Source organism: Macaca fascicularis, chromosome 6, assembly GCF_037993035.2.
Source record: "Macaca fascicularis isolate 582-1 chromosome 6, T2T-MFA8v1.1".
Lineage (NCBI taxonomy): Eukaryota > Metazoa > Chordata > Mammalia > Primates > Cercopithecidae > Macaca > Macaca fascicularis.
The window spans coordinates 187794828-187810206 of NC_088380.1; the positions used below are offsets into that span (position 1 = coordinate 187794828).

The 15379-nt window shown below is 43.5% G+C and overlaps 1 protein-coding gene across 1 annotated transcript in view; it reads left to right on the forward strand.

Moving 5' to 3' along the window:
- The window catches only part of LOC135971491 (butyrophilin-like protein 8), a 43070-nt gene extending 35327 nt beyond the window's left edge, over window positions 1-7743 (forward strand). Inside the window, exons 2-3 of the mRNA XM_065547174.1 lie at window positions 1508-1858; window positions 7284-7743. Coding sequence (XP_065403246.1) covers window positions 1609-1858; window positions 7284-7567 — 534 coding nt within the window. The 5' untranslated portion in view covers window positions 1508-1608 and the 3' untranslated portion in view covers window positions 7568-7743. The remainder of the gene's footprint in view (window positions 1-1507; window positions 1859-7283) is intronic.
- Window positions 7744-15379: the final 7636 nt, after the last annotated feature.

A 15379-nucleotide genomic window follows, 5' to 3' on the forward strand; every position in this document is an offset into this window, starting at 1 on the left:
GGTTGGGTGGTGAGGAGCAGGGCCTCAACATCTGCTACACCAGGTCAGCAGCTGGTCAGACATCAGGCTGCAAAGTCACACCTCACTTAAATAATACTCTTAAAGATGCACGAGTGAAATACCTTTCAGCAAGATTTGTAAAATGTAATTAACCAAAAAAAATTAAGTGCCAGAATTAAAAATATCCACTTACCTAGAAATTCACACATGTAATCCACCTTGCCTCTGATGCACATGCAGACACCACACACAGGTAGATCCATATACCATAAGTGGATACTTGTGAATGAATCAAGAGACACTGCCAATCAAAGGGGTGGGTACTTAGTAGGTGAAGGGAGTGGGCCTCCATAGTTTGTGGTCTCTAAGAAGCAATGTAATCCTTACAGGGTAGTAAGAGTGATTTACACCAGGAAAATTATTCAAATGATTGTTAAACAGATGAGCAAGTACGAAAGGAAATGGGGCTTGCCGTTCACATGAGTAAGTTGTTTGTGGAGCCTGTTCTGTGTGACGGGCTCTGTGCTGAACAAGTGGGTACTATGCTGAGCAAGAAAATCAGGCCCTGTCCCCACAGAGCCAAGAGCTGTGCAGGGGGGGCACACAGAAAACATGTAATTGTCACACTTGAAGCAAGACAATGAAGAAAGTTTCAAAAGTGAGGTGAGGACATACGTGTACTAAGAATTTTTTTTACAAAAATGAAGGCAAGATATGTTGACTAAGCACTAGATGAAGCACCATTCAGTGCTAAAGTAAAAAGGAAAAAATTACTACACAAGTGCAAAAGGTACATGCTACAGAAAATGTAAGTCACACATGAATGTGCCAAAGAACAAATTTACAGAAAATAAATGGCAAAATCTTGTTGCAGTGCCATAGCATGTCTTTCGGAACTTGGCAGAACAAGTAGATTTCCAAAAAAACTAAGGAAGTACAAATAATTGTGTGCGCCATGGGCAGAAATGAAATATTCCATAGTAGCCATAAAACATTGGTGTAATATTGTGTTTGAAGGAAACCTTAACAAATTGCCCCAAATTGGAGACTTTATGGCCCACACTCTTCTCTAGGTCAATAGAAAGACGTCAACTTTGGTTTTTAGCAAGGAAGATGGAAAAGGGGATGTTTGGGTTTTTTTTTTTTTTTTTTAATTGAAGCAAATGGGCAGATGGGAGATTATGTGACAATAGAATCTCCTGGAATCAAAGGTTCTACTTTCAGAAAGAGACTTTTTCCTCGGGATAACATGGTTTTCTCATCTTGAAAATAAAAATGTTAATAATTCACATTTCTGCAGGCGTTCCTCAAGACCGAATGAGGTACCTGACGTGGACATGGTTTGTCAAATGTAAGGAGATATACAAATGCGAGTCACTGGCTTTAGAAATAGGATTGTGATGAATGTTTCTCCCTGATGCACATCTCCAGTCCAGCCCAGTGGAGCCCTGAGTAGGTCACACTATAAAGGGTTTTGATTGTTTATCTTTTGTATTTCTTCCCACAGGGCAGTGGCAGGTGTTTGGGCCAAACAAGGCTGTCCAGGCTTTGGTGGGGGAGGACGCTGCGTTCTCCTGTTTCCTGTCGCCTAAGACCAACGCAGAGGCCATGGAAGTGCGGTTCTTCAGGGGCCAGCGCTTTAGCGTGGTCCACCTCTACAGGGATGGGAAGGACCAGCCATTTATGCAGATGCCACAGTATCAAGGCAGGACAAAATTGGTGAAGGATTCTATTGCAGGGGGGCGCCTCTCTCTGAGGCTGGAAAACATTACTGTGTTGGATGCCGGCCTCTACGGGTGCTGGATTGGCTCCCAGTCTTCTTACTACCAGGAGGCCACCTGGGAGCTGCAGGTGTCAGGTCAGTTTCATTTCTCAGAACTTCGCTGTCCCAGAGAACCATCCTGGGCTTGGCGAGTGGTTTGTTCAATAAGGAAATTTTAAAATTTCAGGTCATTTAGTCAGAAGGCGGCACTCTATACTGCAAGTTCCTTCTGTCTTATGTGTATAGTTCTATGTATTTTATCACACGTTTAAAGTCATGTAACCACCATCACATCAAGGTACAGAACTACCCCACCATCACAAAGATCTCCCTCTGCCACCCCGTTATGGTCACACCCACCCCTTCTCAGCCCCTGGCTGGGGTTTTCCATCTCCCTGATGTTGTAATTTCAAGAATGTTACATACACAGCTTCACACCACAGGTGACCTTTTGAGACTGACTTTTTAAATTCAGCATAATGCTCTTGCGATCTATCCAAATTATTACTTATATCAATACTTTCTTTCTTTTTTTCCCCACTGTCAAAACGTAGTTTTCCTTATGAAAATTTACTTTTAAATTAACAAATAAAAATTCCTGCTCCCTTGTCCTACAGATTTTTTGTTTATCTGATACAGCAGGGAGCGAATGTCAGCTCCAGGAAGCTGTGACTTCCCCTGACAATTAATCACTGAATGCTCGGCGTTAACTTGACCATACTTCCATAGTCACACCCTTCACAGTGAAATTTATTTGATGGGGCAGGGTGCAGTGGCTCAGGCCTGTAATCTCAACACTTTGAGAGGCTGAGGCAGGAGGATTGCTTGAGTCTAGGAGCTCGAGACCAGCCTGGGCATATGGCAAGACCTCATCTCTATTAAAAAAAAAAAAAAAAAAAGAAGAACAAAAAGAAGGAAAAAAAAGAAATTGGTTGTTTACAGTTGTGCGTTGAGTTGTGAAGAATCTGTCTCCTGATTACAAACCTGTCAGTGGGGCTGCTCTGATGCGAGTGGATTATCAGAACTTATGAACAGCAGTGTCACTAAAATTGGTATACAACTCCCCACTGCTAAATTTGACTAACTTAAAAAAATTAGAAAAATCCACTATGAGTGATATTTCAGGCCTGACCATGGGCAATTTTCAAAAGCGTTTCCTGGAAGGCCTCCTCCTCGTAGCGGACTTGGAGTACAGCCAATGCTTTGCAATCTGAGGAGAGTTTCAGGTGAGCCCTCAGGCCCCTCCAAGCTGTCCTGGTCTTTACATATTTGCATTTCTAGCCCAAGCATTTTAATTCTCAGGATTTCAGGCCTTGGGCAGGACTTTCAAGTGCCTTGTATCAAGGAGGAGAATGTGGGGTCCTAACGGGAAAAGGAGTCAGGCTGGTGGGACCAGGTGAAAGCAAAAAAAAAAAACAAAAAAACAAAACAAAACAAAAAAGGAAATAAACTATAAACATGCCTTTCTTCATGTCTAGAAAATTTAAACAAAAGAGACAGCAGAGAAGCTACAGGTCTGCCTTTCTTTGTCGTCCTGGACATACAGTCCAGGATATATGGCCCAGAACATTTGGCCTTTCTGCCCAGATAACATACATAACTCACAGACTTCCTGCCTATCACCAAACACCTCAATTTATCAAACATCCCAGCTGACAAAAGAATATAAGTTAGGCTCCTCGCCACCTTGGCGTTATCAATCAGCCCAAGTTCCATTCTATAAAATCTCCAACGAGCCTTATTTTCTTGCAGTTAGCTTCCCTCATGCTAACTTGCCCACTGCCTTCCTTTCAACGTATTTTCCCACTTTCTCTAATAAATCTGCCTTTCTCTACCGGCAACCAGCTTGGTAAATCCTTTTACTCCCAGCCGCTGGCTGTCATTCCTCCGTGACAGAAAAGGCAAACTCCAAGACACTTTTCTCTACTCTGTCTTAGCATCCAGTATCTTACACCCTAATTCCTCCGCCCTACACCCCCTTCCTGAGCTCCGGATTCATAGAGCTGTGAAGCCTTTTGTTCAGCCCTCCGTCAATAGTGAGTCAGCCCCACACGTGCGATGATCCATCTGCCCCTCAACTGGAATATTCCATTTCGTGGGGGAGGATGAAACAGGGAGGAGTTGGCATCTTCCTCGGTTTAGCTCTTGCTTGTACTTTTGTAGCAACTGATCAGAGGCTTCACTATTATTTTAATTTGGATCATCGTTCCTTTGGTCTGTTACTCCTACACCTGGCGGCTCAGCTCTCTCTCTACTTTAGTAGCTGAGCTCCTGAAAAGTTTCTCATCAGAAGCAGTTCTGTCTTACTTCATCATAACTGGTGCCTAGGAATAGCGACGCATATATAGTAGTTGCTAAAAAATGGCAAATGAAAAAAAGGCCTTGGGAAGGCTTTTGCCAAAGGTCGTGGTTTCAGTGTTTGTGTGTGTAAGAGAGAATGGGTGGGGGGTGGACTGACGGTTTCAGTGTTTGTGTGTGTGAGAGAGAATGGGCGGGAGGTGGACTGACGGTTTCAGTGTTTGTGTGTGTGAGAGAGAATGGGCGGGAGGTGGACTGACGGTTTCAGTGTTTTGTGTGTGAGAGAGAACAGGTGGGGGGTGGACTGACGGTTTCAGTGTGTGTGTGTGAGAGAGAGAACGGGTGGGGGGTGGTCGCGGTTTCAGTGTGTGTGTGAGAGAATGGGCGGGAGGTGGACTGACGGTTTCAGTGTGTGTGTGTAAGAGAGAATGGGTGGGGGGTGGACTGACGGTTTCAGTGTTTGTGTGTGTGAGAGAGAATGGGTGGGGGGTGGACTGACGGTTTCAGTGTTTGTGTGTGTAAGAGAGAATGGGCGGGGGGTGGACTGACGGTTTCAGTGTGTGTGTGTGAGAGAGAATGGGTGGGGGGTGGACTGACGGTTTCAGTGTGTGTGTGTGAGAGAGAATGGGTGGGGGGTGGACTGACGGTTTCAGTGTGTGTGTGTGTGAGAGAGAATGGGTGGGGGGTGGACTGACGGTTTCAGTGTGTGTGTGTGTGAGAGAATGGGCGGGAGGTGGACTGACGGTTTCAGTGTTTGTGTGTGTAAGAGAGAATGGGTGGGGGGTGGACTGACGGTTTCAGTGTTTGTGTGTGTGAGAGAGAATGGGTGGGGGGTGGACTGACGGTTTCAGTGTTTGTGTGTGTAAGAGAGAATGGGCGGGGGGTGGACTGACGGTTTCAGTGTGTGTGTGTGAGAGAGAATGGGTGGGGGGTGGACTGACGGTTTCAGTGTGTGTGTGTGTAAGAGAGAATGGGTGGGGGTGGACTGACGGTTTCAGTGTTTGTGAGAGAGAATGGGTGGGGGGTGGACTGACGGTTTCAGTGTGTGTGTAAGAGAGAATGGGCGGGGGGTGGTTGCAGTTTCAGTGTGTGTGTGAGAGAGAACGGGTGGGGGTGGACTGACGGTTTCAGTGTTTGTGTGTGTGAGAGAGAACGGGTGGGGGTGGACTGACGGTTTCAGTGTGTGTGAGAGAGAATGGGTGGGGGTGGACTGACGGTTTCAGTGTGTGTGTGTAAGAGAGAATGGGTGGGGGGTGGACTGACGGTTTCAGTGTGTGTGTGTAAGAGAGAATGGGTGGGGGTGGACTGACGGTTTCAGTGTGTGTGTGTAAGAGAGAATGGGTGGGGGTGGACTGATGGTTTCAGTGTGTGTGTGTGAGAGAGAATGGGTGGGGGGTGGACTGATGGTTTCAGTGTGTGTGTAAGAGAGAATGGGCGGGGGGTGGTTGCAGTTTCAGTGTGTGTGTGAGAGAGAATGGGTGGGGGTGGACTGACGGTTTCAGTGTGTGTGAGAGAGAATGGGTGGGGGTGGACTGACGGTTTCAGTGTGTGTGTGTAAGAGAGAATGGGTGGGGGGTGGACTGACGGTTTCAGTGTTTGTGTGTGTGAGAGAGAATGGGTGGGGGTGGACTGACGGTTTCAGTGTGTGTGTGTAAGAGAGAATGGGTGGGGGGTGGACTGACGGTTTCAGTGTGTGTGTGTGAGAGAGAATGGGTGGGGGGTGGACTGACGGTTTCAGTGTGTGTGTGAGAGAGAGAATGGGCGGGGGGTGGTCGCGGTTTCAGTGTGTGTGTGTGAGAGCGAATGGGTGGAGGTGGACTGACGGTTTCAGTGTGTGTGTGTGTAAGAGAGAATGGGTGGGGGTGGACTGACGGTTTCAGTGTGTGTGTGTGAGAGAGAATGGGTGGGGGGTGGACTGACGGTTTCAGTGTGTGTGTGTGAGAGAGAATGGGTGGGGGGTGGACTGACGGTTTCAGTGTTTGTGTGTGTAAGAGAGAATGGGTGGGGGGTGGACTGACGGTTTCAGTGTGTGTGTAAGAGAGAATGGGCGGGGGGTGGTCGCGGTTTCAGTGTGTGTGTGTGTGTGAGAGAGAATGGGTGGGGGGTGGACTGACGGTTTCAGTGTGTGTGTGTGTAAGAGAGAATGGGCGGGGGGTGGTCGCGGTTTCAGTGTGTGTGTGTGTGTGAGAGAGAATGGGTGGGGGTGGACTGATGGTTTCAGTGTGTGTGTGTGTAAGAGAGAATGGGTGGGGGTGGACTGATGGTTTCAGTGTGTGTGTGTGTAAGAGAGAATGGGTGGGGGTGGACTGACGGTTTCAGTGTTTGTGTGTGAGAGAGAATGGGTGGGGGGTGGACTGACGGTTTCAGTGTGTGTGTGAGAGAGAATGGGTGGGGGGTGGACTGACGGTTTCAGTGTGTGTGTAAGAGAGAATGGGCGGGGGGTGGTCGCGGTTTCAGTGTGTGTGTGTGTGAGAGAGAATGGGTGGGGGTGGACTGACGGTTTCAGTGTTTGTGTGTGAGAGAGAATGGGTGGGGAGTGGACTGACGGTTTCAGTGTGTGTGTGAGAGAGAATGGGTGGGGGGTGGTCGCGGTTTCAGTGTTTGTGTGTAAGAGAGAATGGGTGGGGGTGGACTGACGGTTTCAGTGTGTGTGTGAGAGAGAATGGGTGGGGGGTGGACTGACGGTTTCAGTGTTTGTGTGTAAGAGAGAATGGGTGGGGGTGGACTGACGGTTTCAGTGTGTGTGTGTAAGAGAGAATGGGTGGGGGTGGACTGACGGTTTCAGTGTGTGTGTGTAAGAGAGAATGGGCGGGAGGTGGACTGACGGTTTCAGTGTGTGTGTAAGAGAGAATGGGCGGGGGGTGGTCGCGGTTTCAGTGTGTGTGTGTGTGAGAGAATGGGTGGGGGGTGGACTGACGGTTTCAGTGTGTGTGTAAGAGAGAATGGGTGGGGGGTGGTCGCGGTTTCAGTGTGTGTGTGTGTAAGAGAGAATGGGCGGGGGGCGGTCGCGGTTTCAGTGTGTGTGTGTGTGAGAGAATGGGTGGGGGGTGGACTGACGGTTTCAGTGTGTGTGTAAGAGAGAATGGGCGGGGGGTGGTCGCGGTTTCAGTGTGTGTGTGTGTGAGAGAGAATGGGTGGGGGGTGGACCGATGCACTTGACTCAGAATTGCTGTGGCTCTGGGATATGATCTTTGCTTTAAGCTCTTCCCTGTTTTCTCCCCAGCACTGGGCTCAGTTCCTCTCATTTCCATCGTGGGATATGTTGACAGAGGCATCCAACTACTCTGTCGGTCCTCGGGCTGGTTCCCCCGGCCCATGGCGAAGTGGAAAGGTCCACAAGGACAGGATTTGTCCGCAGACTCCAGGACAAACACGAACATGCATGGCCTGTTTGATGTGGAGCTCTCCCTGACCGTCCAAGAGAACGCTGGTAGCGTATCCTGTTCCATGCAGCATGCTCATCTGAGCCAAGAGGTGGAATCCAGGGTACAGATAGGAGGTGAGTAGGGAGGGGAGGAGAAGAGGAGGAGGAGTGGATGCTTGAGTAACTCAGAGTGAGGACAGGAGCCTCTATCTTGGCATTGTTGTTTTATCTTTCTCAGTTTTAATGATTTGTTTTAAACGTTTAAAATCAATGAGATGTAAAAATAAAGTTATAAACATTTGGTTAGGTGGAAATAGAATTGTTTACAATTCCAGAGGAGTAGAATTAAGTATTTCCTTCCCCTATGATGTATCCCTGTGATGGTTAATTTTTTGTGTCCACTTGACTGGGTCATGATTTGCTCAGATTTGGTTAAGTATTAGTCAGGATGTTTCTGTGAGGGTGTTTACACATAAGATTCACATTTAAATTGGTAAACTGAGTAAAGAAAATTACCATCTATAATGCAGATGGGCTTACCCAATCAGTTGAAGACCTGAATAGAACAAAAGGTTGACCCTTCCCTAAGTGAGAGAATGATGTTGCATGAGAGCCTTGAAACTGGGACACTGGCTCTTCCTGGCCTCAGAGCAGGCTGCTGGCCTTCAGACTCAAACTGAACCACTGGCTCTTTCTGTGTCTTGAGCCTGCGAACTTTTGGACAGAACTGACACCATTGGCTCTTCTGGTTCTCAGGTCTTCTGGTTTAAACTTAAACTAACCATTGGTTCTCCTGGGTCTTCAGATTGCTGACTCACCCATGAGTTGGGAACTAAAAGAGCTTCCATGATGTATGCGAGCCAATTCTTTATACTAAATCTCTCCATCTCTCCTCTTCCTTTCTCTCTTTATCTCCATCTTTCTCTCAAATATACAGAAACAACAGGACGTATACATACATATATATGTATGTATACATCCTAGTGGTTCTGTTACTCTGGAGAACTCTCGCTAATACAAATTTGGTACTAAGAGTATTTCTAGAGAAAAAGAATTTTAGGGATGACTTTTCAGTCATCCCTAAAATTCTAAAATTCTCTGAGCTGGGATTACTGTGCACACCTGTAGTCCCAGCTACTCAGGAGGCTGAGGTGGGAGGATCACTTGAGCCTAGGAGTTTGAGGCCAGCTTAGGCAACATAGCAAGACCTCGTCTTCAAACAAACAAAACAAAAAGCACTGAAAGTCCATGCTGTGATCTAGCAATACAGATATGCAAAATATCACCATTTGCGACCTGTTGACTGGTGTAACCATGGGTTGACTGGTGTATCATATTTTCAAACGTGTTTGTCGACCTAGTGAATAAGATGAGATTGGCTGGTTGCTCCTATTCTTGCTAGAGAAAGTGAGGAAAGTGACGAAAGAAAATATGAGCAGAGGAATTTGAATTCTGAGTTTCTTGGTGTTGCATAAATAACATGAAAGCTTCCATGAGTGCCCTGAAAGAGACCCTTATTTTCTGTAGCCACCGGGCTAAGACGGCTGAAAACCAAATTCAGCACTCATCTGGTGACTGGCTGAATGACAGTGGAAATCCAAACTTGTTCCTCAGAATATCTGTCAATGTGAGGGGGCATTGACTGGGAAGAAATGAGATTCAGAAAGTTGAAATGGGGATGTATGGGAAGACTGATGGAGCTGGGGACAGTGAACCCTAAATGCTGATGAGTCTGCCAGTGAAAGCAGTCTCAGTCTCTCTGCGTCAATTGGAAATAGCCTCTCCACCTTCATCTCAGGGGATCAACCCTGCATTGCCCAAAGAAACTGTAATGGCCTCTCTCCTGAGGCAGCTGCCACGCAAGACAATGCTGATTCTACTCAGGACCCACCCCTACCATCCCTCTTTGCTTCTAGACCTGTACCTAGGCTCAAGTTTCAACAGGACCCTAAAGTTGGAAAAAATGCATGATGCATTAGAAAGTGAACCACACTCCAAAAGAGCTAGTTGATTATTCTAATCTATACAGACCAGAAATCCAGAGAATCCATGTCAAATGATATTTAGGGTGTAAGGTGGCGGTACAAGGACATAAGGTTGGCTCAAACCACATGTAATGGCCTCACTAATCAGAGATTCTGCATTTAATGTTGCAGCTGAGAATGTAAGAAAGGCTCTGTAGTTTGGTTGGCGGAAGCATGGATCAAAATGTGGCCCACAGAGAGTAACAGACAGGCATGCTGTTAGGAGCCTTTGCCAGGCCCCATAAGTGAATCATGGCACAGGCCCTCAGGATTTAGGAGCAGAGCCCTGCCATTCTCTATGAATAACTACTATTCTTTTGAAAAATACATCTTGGGCTAGACCTTAGGAGAGACTGAACACTTAATCATGGGCCATCAAGTTGCAATGTGACTTGAATCAGTAAGAATGTAAAATATTTGAACTACAAATTACCAAACCCAATTTAATAGATATTCTTAGAAGGCTGCACCCACAGCAAAGCGTTGGAAGCACACATAGAACATAAATTAATTCTCATCAGGCTCAAGCACATAAAATCGTTTGCAGAAACTCTGAAGAAAATGGTATTGCGATATGGTTTTAGCGTTGTGTCTTCTCCAAAATTCATGTTGAAACTAAATCCCCAATGCAGCACTGTTAAGAGGTGGGCTTTTTAGGAGGTGATTAAGTCCTGAGGACTATGCCCATATGAATGGGTTAGTGCCTTATAAAAGGGTTTGAGGGGGTGAACTTACCCTTTCGCCCCTTCTGCCATGTGAGGACACAGCGTTCATTGCCTTCAGAGGACACAGCACCAAGGTGACATCTTGAAACAGAGGGCAGAGTCCTCATCAGATGCCAAATCTATTGATACTAGACCTTGGCCTTCTCAGCCTCCAGAACGATGAGAAATACATTTCTATTGTTTATAAATGAGCCAGTCTGTAGTGTTTTGTTATAGCAGCGCAAGTAGACAAAGACTGGTATGATTCACACGATGATTTCTAATCACAATATAATTAAATTCATTGAGAAAAAGAAAATTTAATATTCATATATGTTTGAAACTTTAAAAACATACTTCAAAAATAACTAAGTGGTCACTGAAAAAGTCATAATGATAATTAAAAGTGTCTTATGACTGAATGATAATGAAACTATACATACAAACTATCATACAACTAAACCTTCTAAGAAGTGACATGATTAGGATGGTGAAAGGAGTTTTCAGTTCTCAAACTCCCATAGAAACTCTAATTTTAACAACTACCATGAACAAAGGTATTTTTGTAGGAGTCTAGGAAGCCACTTGAGAGGTTCCAGCTGGTTGATCAGGCAAAAAAGCCAAGAGCAGATGCGTGAAGGAAGGTAAGAACTGCTTCATGCTACCTGCCTCACTGCTCTTCCAAGGTTCAGTGCCAAGAGAGACTCCCTCAGCCCACAATTTTTGCCATGGGGAAAGTGAGAGCAAAGCGAATGTCTAGATTCCCCAGGCATGTGGGATGCTGCCCAGGAAACCCATTTCTGTCTCACTTAATGCAGAACACTGAGGGGACCAGTGTGGCTGAATCACCTGGGGGCAGCTAGGAGCAGGGAAAGAGGAGGGGCTTACGGCAGCCAGTGCGTGGACCTGAACAACAAGCCGCAGAACCTACTGGCCAGCTCCTGCACTCTACTAGGGGCGACCTCACAGCCTGCTGACTACCCAACCAGCTGATACATGCCCCCAGCCCTCCACACACCACCCCCTGTGGCTGGAACCTCTTGGTCCATCACAGTCCGGCACGTGCTTCCCTGCAGCCAGGGTGCCTGAGCCTAGCAGATGTGCATAGAAACTTCTGCAGTCAGAACACAGATAGCAATCAGCTTGACACTCCTGGATTGAGAGAAGGTGCACAATCTTGAGTATTTTAGGGAATTGCCTTAGAGATAAATAAATGGAAGGCTCTCAGCAGCTAGTCTGCTTTGCAGGACTGAGAAAAGAAAATCCCAAGACTCCCTCTCACCAAGAAGGAACAAGAGGAGTAAAGCAGGTACATCCATAAAAAAGATTTGAGAGACTTCCGGAGTATCCAGCCAGGCTGACTGGTCAAGGTCTTTGTCTACCAAAGTCTGCTGTACAGACTGGAGGAGGAGGAGTGATAGAAAGACCAAATACACTGTCAAACAGAATTCAACAGCACATTAAAAGATTCATTTACCATGATTAAGTGAGCTTTATCCTTGGAACACAAGGATGGTTCAACATATGCAAATCAATAAATATTACACTAACGAATGAAAGACAAAAACAACATAATCATCTCAATAGATGCAGAAAAAGCATTTGACGTCATTCAACACCCTTTCATGACAAAACCAACTTTCGACAAATTAGGTATAGAAGGAATGTAGCTCAACACAATAAAGGCCATGTGTAACATGCCCACAGAGCATATGCCCAGAGGTTGTCTTAGTCCACTTTATGCTGCTGTAACAGAATACCTGAGATTGGGTAATTGATAATGAACAGAGGTTTATTTGGCTCATGGTCCTGGAGGCTGGGAAGTCTAAGATCAAGGGATCACATCCTGTGAGGGTCTTCTAGCTGTGTAATTCCGTGGAGGAAGGTAGAAGGGCAAGAGAGTAAGAAAGAGGAAGGAAGCTGCTTCTGCAAAAACGGCATTAATCCACTCATGAGGGCAGGATCCTCAGGATCCCCATGGCCTCATCACCTCTTAGGGGTCCCACCTGTCCACATTATCACATTGGGGATTCAGTTTTCAACACATAAACTTTGGGGATACATTGAAACCATAGTGATGATGAAAAATTTTTAAACAATAGCAAAATCTATGGAATGTAGCAAAAGCAGCTCTAAAAGTGTATAGCTATCAATATCTACATTAAGAAAAAAGAAAGATCTCAAATGAACACCATAAGTTTATACCTCAAGAAATTAGAGAAAGAAAAAACTAAGCCAAAATTTAGCAGAAGGAAGGAAAAAATAATAATTAGAGCAGAAATAAATGAAATAGAAAAACAATAAAAAGATCAATAAAACTAAATGTTGTTTGTTTGAAAAGATAAATAATATTGACAAGCCTTTACCTAGATTAACCAAGAAAAAAAGAGCTGACTCAAATAAATAGAATTATAAATAAAAGATGATACATTACAACTGGTACCACAGAAACAAATATGAAATGTCATGAGACGATCCTAGTTCTCCCTTATCCGCAGGGGTTACATTCCGAGATCCCCATTGAATGCCACAAACCACGGATAGTACCAAACCCTATATATGCTATTTTTCGTGTCTCAAATGGAACAGAGCAGGATGATAGAGATTTATTTCATCATGCTACTCAGAATGGTGTGCAATTTAAAACTTACAAATTGTTTATTTCTGAAATTTTTCATTTAATATTTTTGGGCCACAATTGATCATGAGTAACTAAAATAATGAAAAGTGAAACCAAAGACAAGGTTAGACTATAGCACTATGAAAAATTATAGGCCAACAAACTGGATAATCTAGCAGAAATGGATACATTCCTAGAAACATACAACCTATAAAAACTGCTTCAGAATTTTTTAACAAAATACCAGACCAGGAATGAGTTAGAAATACAACTGATAGTCAAAATCTTCCCAAGAAAGAAAATTCCATGACCAGATGGCTCTGTTGGTGAATTCTACAAAATATTTAAAGAAAAATTAATGCCAATACTTTTCAAATGCTTGCAAAATATTTAAGATGTGGGAATAATTCCAAACTCATTTTATGAGGCCACAATTACCCTGATACAAAAACCATATAAAAACACCACAAAAAAGGAAGAAAATTACAAGCCAATATCCCTGATAAACATAGATGCAAACATTTCCAACAAATATTAGCCAATCAAATTCATGATAAAAAGAATCATTAGAAAGTACATTAAAAGAAACATTAAAAGAATCCCCATGATCAAATGGGATTTATCCCTGGGATGCAAGAATGTTTCAACACATGCAAATAAATACATATAATATATGATATTAACAGAATGAAGAGCAAATAATGTATAATTACGTTAACAAATGCAGAGAAAGCATTTGACAATATTCATCATCTTTTCATAATAAAAGCCAACAGATTAGGTAACAAAAGAATGTACCTCAACATAATAAAGATCACATATGTGTCCGCAAAAAGAGTCAAACTCTATAAAACATTTAAAGAGGTTTATTCTAGGCCAAATGTGAGTGACCAAGGCCCAAGGCATAGTCTCAAGAGGTCCTGAGAAAATGTGCCCAAGGTGGTTGAGTTATAGCTTGATTTTATGTTTTAAGGAGACAGAAATTACAGACAGACATCAATCAATATATGTAAGGTATACACTGGTTTGGTCTGGAAAGGCAGGACAACTTCAAGTGGGGGCTTCTAAGTAATAGGTAGATTCGAAGATTTTCTGATTGGCAAATGGTTATGAGTTAAGTTATTATCTAAAAGACCTGGAATTGTAGAAAAGAGTGTCTGGATTAGGATAGGGGGATGTGGAGACCAAGGTTCTTACATGTAGATGAAGTCTCATAGGTGGCCACTCTTAGAGGCAATAGATGGCAAATGTTTCATATTCAGATCTTTAAAAATTGCTAGACTCTCAGCTAATCAATCTCTTCAGGATCAGACAAAGACCTGGAAAGGGAAATTTATATTCTGTAGAGAATTTACATTTCACCCACCAGAGGCAGCTTTGCCGGGCTATTTCAAAATATGTCAAAGAAATATGCTTTGGGGTAAAATATTTTAATTTCTTTCAGGGCCTGCTATCTGTAATGTGATGCTATATGACAGGTTGGCATTTGGTATTTTATTGCTATAAAGAGTCCGTTTTGTCAGTCTTAAGACCTCTGTTGTAATGTTAATGCTGCTGTGTTGTGCCTGAACTCCAAAGGGAAGAGGATATAATGAGGCATGTCCAACCTCACCTTCCCATCATGGCCTGGACTCGTCCTTCAGGTTTACTTGGGAATTCCCTTTCTTGAGAAGGGGGGTTCATTCAGTTGACTGGGAAGCTTAGAACTTTATTTTTGGTTTACACATGATAAGGTCATAGCTAACATTATACTCAACAGTGAAATAGTGAAAGCTTTCCTTTAAGATTAGGAACAAGATAAAGGTGTCCACCCTTGCCACATAGTATTGGATGTTGTAGCCAGAGCAATTAGGCAAAAAATAAATAAATTAATAAAAAATAAAAAGCAACCAAATCAGAAAGGAAGAAACATATTTGTCTCTGGAGATGACATGACATGTAGTGAGCCCTAGAGAATCCACAAAAACCTGTTAGAACTTAACAAATGAATTTAGCAAAGTTGTAGGATACAAAATCAACATACAAAATTAGTAGTGTTTCTATACACTAGCAATAAATTGAAAAGAAATCCAGGTAACAACTTCATTTACAATAGCATCAAAAAATTAGAAGTAAATTTAGCCAATGAGGTGAAAGATCTGTACACTGAAAATTATAAGACGCTGTTGAAAGAAATGGAATAAAACACAAATAAATAGAAATCTATCATGTGTTCATGGATTAGAAGAATTAATATTGCTTAAATGTTCATACTACCCAAATAAATTTATAGATTTAATGCAATCACTATTAAAATTCAAAGGCATTTTTCACAGAATTAGAAAAAAATCTAAATTCACATGGAACCACAAAAGACCCTAAATAGCCAAGTAAGTCTTGAGCAAAAAGAACAAAGTATAAGCATCATACTACCTGATTTCAAATTATGTTATGAAAAAAGTAATTGTGGTTTTTGCCGTTGAAAGTAATAGCAAAGACTGCAAAGACTTTTGCACCAACCTAATAGTAATCAAACCATATGGTACTAGCATAAAAAAGACATATCGATCAATGGAACAGAATTAAGAGCCCAGAAATAAACCCATGCTGTATGGTCAACTAATCTTC